This window comes from Cyclopterus lumpus, chromosome 4 (assembly GCF_009769545.1).
Source record: "Cyclopterus lumpus isolate fCycLum1 chromosome 4, fCycLum1.pri, whole genome shotgun sequence".
Lineage (NCBI taxonomy): Eukaryota > Metazoa > Chordata > Actinopteri > Perciformes > Cyclopteridae > Cyclopterus > Cyclopterus lumpus.
This window is the reverse complement of record NC_046969.1, coordinates 24,570,098-24,578,314: the sequence shown is the minus strand read 5'-3', so window position 1 is coordinate 24,578,314 and position 8,217 is coordinate 24,570,098. Positions and strand designations below refer to the sequence as shown.

Here is an 8,217-nt window from a genome sequence, read left to right as displayed (position 1 = left end):
GAGGACTCGAAACCTCGCCCGGTCTGACGTTAAGAGGTCAAAAGGTCAGCTCACCGTTCAAAGCGCTCGCTGGTCAGCTGCCTCTTCAGAACGTCCATCTCCGTCTGCAGCTGAGAGACTTTGCCGCGGAGCAGCGACACCTCCCTGGCATGCTCCACGCTGAGTGCAATAATAATACAATGTTATTAAAAGTAACTATTAAAAAAAAGAAGGGGCCTTCCTTTTGATTGGCTTACGTTTTGCTGTCGGCCAGGGTCAGCCGGGCGCGCAGGACCTTCAGCTCCGACTCCCTCTCGCTGGCCGTCAGGTGGGTTTGGAACTCCTTGTTTCGATTGGAGGAGAGCAGAGTCTCGAGGTTACGGACGGTCAGCCGCTCGCTGGCAGCTGCTTCTTCAGAAGCTCCGCCTCCGACCGCACATCCTCCAGTTCTCCTGTGACCTAGAAAAAAAACAAAAGCAAAAAAAAAAAAAAAAATAATAATAAACCTCCAGGACCAGGACTACACCGAGACTGGTTCAGGTACCAGTTCAAAAAGGCTCCTCACCCTCTCGAGGTCCATGCTCCTGGAGGTGAGCTGACGCACCGCGAGCTCCTTGCCGGAGTCCAGCTTGACGCACAGCTCCCTGACGGACGCCAGGTCCGAGAGGAGCGCCGCCTTCTCCCCCTGCGTCTTGTGCGCCTCCTCCTCCAGCCGGGACATCCCGCGCAGCAGCGACGACACCTGGGCCTCGTAGGCCTGCAGGGCCTGTGTGTGCTTTGGGGGAGGTACAATCATCACACGCCGGTTTACAGACTCAACACCATCCAGTAGCAAGCACACACACACACACACACGCACACACACACACACACACACACCTTTCTCCAGGTCTAGCCTCACCTGTTGGATCTCTCTCCCCTGGTGGCCGACGGCGTCGCGCAGGTGTCTGCGCTCCGTGTCCGAGGAGAGCAGCTCCAGGCGGATGGAGTTATTTTGGCCTTCGGCCTGCTGCAACTTCTGCTCCTGCTCCTCCACCTCCGAGTGGGCCGACCGGAAGCGCTGCAGCAGGTCCCGGTTCTCCTGCTCCTTCGCGGCCATCACTTTCTCTATACGGGACACTTCGGAAATGTACGAGTGGACCCTCAACTTCAGCTCGTCCTTCTCGTGCAGCGCCTCCTCCATCTCTCCGTGCACGGCCTGCACACAGACACAACATGGCCGTCACCCCTCCTCCTCCTCCTCCTCCTCCTCCTCCTGTATCCTCTCGGTACGTAAAATCCCAGACGCTCTCGTGCCGCACCTGGTTCTCTCTGGTCATCGTCGCCAGGTCGTCCTGCAGCCTCCGGTTCTCCCGGACCGTGACCTCCTTGTCTCTCCGGAGCGCGGCCAGCTCCTCGTGACCGCCGTCCAGCTGCCTCCTCAGGCTGGAGATCTCCCGCTCGCGGCTGTTTAGCGCCCCCTGCAGCTGACTGCGAGGAGCGCACCACGGACACATCAGCGCACCGTTTGGTCGTGACGGTTTAATAAACAGTGAGCTATGAGAGCACATTACTCACGCTAGAGAGTTGTCCAGGTTGGTGAGTGTGAGTCTCACATCTTCAAGGGTCTGTTCCTGTGTGAGGACATTAAATATTATTACATTAATAGCATTAGAAGCTCTTTAGGCCCAACCCATCATCATCCATTGGTCCCAATACAATCATTACTGGTTCTGAAGCCAGTGAGAACATTACCATTAACTTTATAGGAAGTGAAACAGAACATGAGATGGACACAACAGGTTAATGCGAGTGGGAGAACATGAAGAACATCCTCAATAAAGTCCACAAACACAGTGACCGTAATAATAAAAACTGGGAGGAAAAAAAAAAAGATTTGTGTGCACGGTCGATGAGCGGTAGGAAAAATACAAATAAAAACAAACTTAATTCTTAATTTGGTCAGCTTTAAATTTGCGATACCGATCCAGCCCGGATAGAAAACCATGTTCATAATGTCCACCTTTCGTTTCCAGAAACAGTGAAATAGGAGAATTTTGTACTAAATATTCCGTCACTTTGGAAGACACCCACTCGATATGACTCCCGACAAACTTCTGAAGCCTCACAAGAACTTTAACAGACTTAAAAATGCATTCTTCGCACAAAAAAGAGAGGATTTGGTGAGGAGGAAAGCTCCGAGCGGATAACTGTTCATTGGTTCCCTGCGACGAAGGCGGCTACCTTCTTAGACAGCTCCTCCCGGAGAGACACCAGGGTTTCCGTCTTCTCGTCCACCTCGTCCTGCAGAGCGTCCTTCTCCCGGTCCAAAGCCGAGATGGACTTCTGGAGGCCGGACGCCTCGTCCTGGTGCTTGGAGCCGCGCTGACTCAGCGCCGCTGTTTGGAAGGCAAAAGAGCGGAACTCAAGCAAAAAAAGGAAACCCGAAGCACAAGTCATTTAATAATAATAATTAATAATACCCACAAAACATTCACCTATGGTCTCCTCCAGTTCCACGATGTGCTGGCGGGCGGCATGCAGCTCGCTCCCCTTCACAGACAGCCGGCGCTGGGTGTCACACAGCGACTGCTCCATCTGCTCCTGCAGCAGCCTGCAGGCGAACAACAACAAGCCCTGAGCAGGAGGTGCACTTCATTCATCCCCCGATGATGATGATGATGATGATGATGACTCACTTGGGCCCCCCCCCCCACACACACACGCAACACGAACCTGAGAGCGTTAGACTCCGCCCTCTGGTGGGACACCTCCTCTGCGTTCTGGACCAGAGCGGCGGACCGGACCTTCAGCTCGTCCTCGGCAGCCTCCCGGTTCTCCTTCAGCAGACACGCCTGCGACCGCAGGTCCAGCCTCTCGCGCTCCAGCTGCAACCCCCCACCCCCAAAAAAATTAATTAATTAAAAATATCCCACCATGCACCCCGGGGGTCAAAGTCAGATTCACTCAAACATCAACAACCGGCTCACACTCTGAACGGCGTTCTCCAGCTCCAGGATCCTCCTCTGCTCCGCCTGCCGGTCTGAGAGAGATGCATTCTGGGAAACCTGCAAACAGACGTGTGCGTGTGCGTGCATTAGTCTCGACACATTCGAGTTACACAACTGGTTTACAGCACAACAACACCATCAAGTCATCTGCAGACGTCTGCAATGAGTCGATTTAGGAGAGACGTGTGTTCTCGTGGCTGTAGAAGATATAGATATAGAGAGAAAGATATAACTTATGGTGCCGTTCGACCGCAGATGATCTGAAACTAACTTTTCTCAATCGATTTTGATTCAATGAAACTATTCCGCCTTAATTTGATGGTTCCTTCGAAACGTCAGAACTCATTTTACTGTTAATAACCTTCACTCTCTCCGCCAGCGCGTCTCTTTCTGCCGCCAGGTGCCGGGTTCTGCTTTCGGCCCGTTGGAGCTCGTCCTTCAGCGCCGCGAGGTCGCCCGACGCGTCCGTCCTCCGGGCCGACTTCAGGTCCTCCTGGGTCATCTTCAGGTCCTCCTGGGTCATCTTCAGGTCCTCCTGGGTCTGAGCGGACAGGGAAGAGAAATGAAGCACGTGGGTTCTTAAAAAAGGTTGTTTTAGAAGAAGCGGTTCCACGCCCTCACTTGTTCAAAGAGGGTTCTGAAGCGGTCCCTCTCCGAGCTGAGGGCCTTCACGTCGCGCTGGATGTCCTCCATGTGCTCCTCGAAGTCCAGCAGGGCCGCTTTCAGCTCGTCTCTCTCCGCCGCCACACGCAGCAGCTCCGTCTCCGCAGCGCCGCCCTGAACACGACGCCATCACATCAGATTTACGAGCATCGGCCGAACAATCTGTCGGTTTTTATTCTCATTTTCCGTCTCCGTACCCTCGTGGCTTTGGACGGAGGACTCCGAGTGGGGCTCGAATCCAGACCGCCGGCCCCCCCCGGCTCTTCTGTAGCGCTCGGCCTCCCGGCGATAGCGGTCCCTCTCCTCCTCGAGACTCCGGACGAACGCGTCCAGCCGCGACGGGGAGCGCTCCCTCCCGCAGACGCCGTGTTTAGCCCGCATGGCCTCCAGCTCCAGCACCAGCTCTTTGTCTGGGAACGAGTCAGAACTTTCTTTTTTTCTTTCTGCGGGACTATTTCATTGCATTTAAAAGCTGTCGTTTCTGCACAGCTGTAGATAAATATCTGCTCGGGTAAGAACACATATAGATAGACAATAAAACATTGTTTTTATAAAAAAGGGTACCCTTTGCTGCTGTAATCCGGTACATTTCCCCACTGCGGGACTAAAAAAAAGGATTATCTATTCTTATTGGTTACAGCCCAAATCTAAAATAAATAACAATATTATTTATATATATATATATATATATATATATATATATATATATATATATATACACATATACATACATTTATTTATATATTATATATATATATAATTATATAAATAAATTAGAATATCATTATATATATATTATTATAAAAATATTTATTTATATAATATATAAAATTAGAATATCATATATATATGATATTATTATAATAAGAATTTATATTATAATATCATATATATATATATAATTTTATATATAATAAATAATAATATAATATCAACAAAATATATATATGATAACTATCGCTGCTGTTGGAATAGTTTCCATAGTTTCTTACCCGCTGCCATCGTTTTCTCCACTTTGTCCTGCAGCCTGAGTTTCTCCTCCTCCAGGAAGTGCACCAGTCCCTCCATCTTCTCGTTCTGCTCCTTGAGATCCACCAGCTGGTCTCGGAGGCGGTCTTTCTCAAAGTCGGCATGGGGCCGCTCCTTGGTTCCAACACATTACGTCGTCAGACATCGGGCGCTGAAGAGCGTCAGCTGTGCACTAAACTGCAGTCGTATTCCAATAAATATTAAAAAAGTATTTGACTCCACGTACCCTTCTTAATTTTGTGATAATATCCTCCAAGTCTTCGATGACTTTCTGTTGCCTTTGAAGGTCTTTCTGTCGAGGAGGTTTGTTTTCCCTTATTCACATTCATATGTATTATTCATAGCATATGGTGAGAGTAACGTGTGTTGGTGTGTTACTTTGGTTTGGTGCAGCTCCATGTCGGCGGTTTCCAACACGTGCTCCTTGTCCATCTCCAGCCGCTTGGCCAGCCCGTCGATGTGCGTCAGCTCGTCGCACAGCTCCAGGTTCTTCAGGGACAGGTCGGCCACTTCGGAGGAGGCGTCCCGCTTGGTCTGCTGCAGCGCCTCCATCTTCTGATCCAGAGTCCGGTTGCTCTCCTGCAGGTACTCGATCTGAAGGTGAAGGTGGGCGATCAGCTTCTCGTTGCTGGTGTTCTGAGCCTCGAGGGAAATCACGTCGTGAGGCCGTCCTCCGCGGAGAGCTCGATTCATGCGCTCGATCTCTTTGTCCCTCTCCTCCACCTCAAAAGGGGAGCGTCAAGGAAAAAACGGGTTAAACATCACGCGACACGTCGCGGTATTAGGACGCTTACGTTTTTGTGTGCATTTCTTACCTGTGAGTTTAGGCGTTTTATGAGCTCTTGGGCGTTGTCCAGGTCCAGTTTGACCTTCAGGATGTCATCCTGCAGCTCGATAATTCTATTTAAAATAAATGACAGAGAGTCGCTGAAGCCGTAGTGCAAACGCGAGCGTCTCTCACACAACAACAACAACAACAACAACAACCACCTCAACACAAAAAGAAGCGCAGACCTTCCGTCCGCCATCTCCAGCAGGTCGGCGATGTACGGATCATCGGGCTGCGACACCGGATACGCCGACGTGGAGGAGGTCGGCACGAGCTCGTCGATCTGCATCCTCTGGCGGCGGAACGGGATGCTGCGCTTCTTTCCACCTGCGGGGGGGGGGGCGTTTGAGAGTTTTACGTTTGACACGGTTTCGGTTGCTTTGAAGATCTACCAACTGTCTGGGTGTCACGTTTCAGTGTGATGCGTTCAGGGCCCTCGTGCTTTACCTGGCGTCTGCACCACCGCCTGCATGTTCTTCTCCTGCAGCTGTTGGATGCGCTCGGCCTTCGCCTTGCCGTCCTTCTCCAGGCAGCGCACCTTGTGCACATACTGGTTATTTAAAAACTTCAGGTCGGACGTCTCGTGGTCCAGTTTTCTGATGTGGGTCTTGAGCTCTGAAACCAGACAGGGGGGGGGGGGGGGGGGGCGCGCGGGGGTTGCGTCACACCGGTTTTGTGCGTGTGTGTTTTTCGAGGATGTGGGAACAGGCGATGCTGAGGATGGAGGTCACGAGCTTACCTTTGCCGACGCGGTCCTTCTCCTCCTTCAGCTTGAGGAGTTCGAGGTGCAGCTCGTTGTTCTCCCGGACCACTCGGGCGTTCTCCGCCCTGTACGGCTCCAGAAAAGCTTCGACGTTCCGGGTTTCTTTCTCGGTCTTCCCCGCGGACAGTTTGGCGTTGCGCAGGCTTTCGGTCGTGTGGACCAGGTCACTGTAACGCAAGAGGAATGGAGGGTCTGAGGATCATCTCGTCACCTGGCTGACAAGTTTGAAGTGTGTTTGTGTGAGTTTTACTGCAGCAGATGGAGCAAAGTGATGTCCTGCTTTGGACGTATTTTAGACTCCTTAAAATGAAAAAAATCAGTTTAAGAGAACGCTATGTTTACCTTGCTGTCAGACAACAACTTAATCCATCTCTGCTCTCTTCAAAGCCACCAGACCCCATTCACAAAAAACAGTCTTTTTACCTGTAAGGACACAGGAGCCGCTGGTCAGTTAGTGTTTTTGTGACTTTGGTGGTTTATAGAATTAGTTTGGACAATGAGTCGTTGTCCGGGTGCAGAAGGGCAGAGTCGGTCCGCAAATAATGGAATAAATACGTGCTTAAAATAAATTATATTGAATTTATACTATATATATTGCATTTTTCCTATTACATTTATTTATATATTGTGCATTTTCTTATTATTCTATTTTTAGTATATTGTGCATTTTTCTTATTCTATTTTTTATATATATTGTGCATTTTTCTTATTCTATTTTGTATATATATTGTGCATTTTTCTTATTATAATATTTTGTATATATATATTGTGCATTTTTCTTCTTCTTATATTTTTTATATATATTGTGCATTTTTTCTTATCATTATATTTGTTTTGTGAATGGACTCTGGTGGCTTTGAAGAGGTTGATGTAGCTCCCCGGCTGTCAAGGAAAAGTGGAGCAAATATGCCTGAATTACACCTCCACCGCAGAACATCACTTCGCTCCCGTGCTGGTTCTGGAGTTTAACTCTCTGGAGAACCTCATAGAACCACACAAGACAGGTGGAAGCTTCACCTGAACAGCTTCTCCACCAACGGGAGGGACTCTATCCCCAGCGGGTTCCTGTAGCCCAGCTGGTCCAGACGCTTCCGCAGATTCACGAACTTCCGCTCCGCGTTGTTGTTCATTGTCTGCGGCACCGGAAGTCACGTGACACTTACAGCAACGCGTAATAAATAATACAACACACATTTGTATTAATAAGCACTTTAAAAAAACGACTCAAGACACTTTGCAAACATGTCCCTCTATAATATAAATATTAAAAAATACACATCACGTAACTAAACAATAATTTCGGCGAGTTAGAAATGTAACTAACAGCTAGTTAACGTCGTGATTTACGTTAACTAGTTAGCTAATACTAGTAACTAACGTTACGTCACTCGGGTAGCTCACCGGCTAATAAGGCAATAATAACCTCGTGTGGTTAATAAATGAGTTAACGTCGAGCTCCGTTTCTACCGTTAAAGAACGAGCTAACTAGCGTTAACTAGCGCTAACTAACCTAACGTCGTCTCAACTCACCGACACGTGCTTTCCTGACGGTTTTTCCTCGACGCTACGTAAATGACGTAAACGTCGCAGTAGAATCCGCGTCGTTCTCCGTTAAAACGGTTTTGTTGATCAACAACAACAACAAACTCCTACTAGTCGGCGTGTTTTCCCGGGTAAAAGGGTTCGAAAAGAGCGACTGTTGGTCTTCCGGTTGGGCTTCCGGTTGGGCTCCGTCACCATGGAAGCGAGAGCTGAAGGGGGGCGTGTTTTTAGAGCCGGCGTTGTCCGGGTGCGGAAGTGCTGCGGAGGGCGGAGTTGGGCCACAAACAATGGAATAAATACGTGCTTAAAATAAAAATAAAATAAAATATTATTCTATTTAATTTTTTTATATATATTGTGCATTTTTCCTAATTACATTTTTTTATATATTGTACATTTTTCTTATTATTTCTCACCTGAGA

General features: G+C 48.9%; 1 protein-coding gene across 1 annotated transcript in view; it reads right to left on the bottom strand.

Annotated features, from left to right (window-relative positions):
* Positions 1-8,006, bottom strand: part of cep135 (centrosomal protein 135) — a 10,083-nt gene extending 2,077 nt beyond the window's left edge. The window contains 24 exon segments of the mRNA XM_034530905.1: positions 55-159; positions 237-381; positions 384-438; positions 545-754; positions 881-1,177; positions 1,281-1,449; positions 1,537-1,592; positions 2,203-2,357; positions 2,457-2,572; positions 2,695-2,846; positions 2,949-3,026; positions 3,331-3,510; positions 3,591-3,746; positions 3,830-3,889; positions 3,891-4,042; positions 4,625-4,775; positions 4,888-4,953; positions 5,040-5,384; positions 5,477-5,561; positions 5,676-5,817; positions 5,938-6,105; positions 6,230-6,420; positions 7,271-7,386; positions 7,784-8,006. Coding sequence (XP_034386796.1) covers positions 55-159; positions 237-381; positions 384-438; positions 545-754; positions 881-1,177; positions 1,281-1,449; positions 1,537-1,592; positions 2,203-2,357; positions 2,457-2,572; positions 2,695-2,846; positions 2,949-3,026; positions 3,331-3,510; positions 3,591-3,746; positions 3,830-3,889; positions 3,891-4,042; positions 4,625-4,775; positions 4,888-4,953; positions 5,040-5,384; positions 5,477-5,561; positions 5,676-5,817; positions 5,938-6,105; positions 6,230-6,420; positions 7,271-7,383 — 3,347 coding nt within the window. The 5' untranslated portion in view covers positions 7,384-7,386; positions 7,784-8,006.
* Between the last annotated feature and the right edge of the window lie 211 nt (positions 8,007-8,217).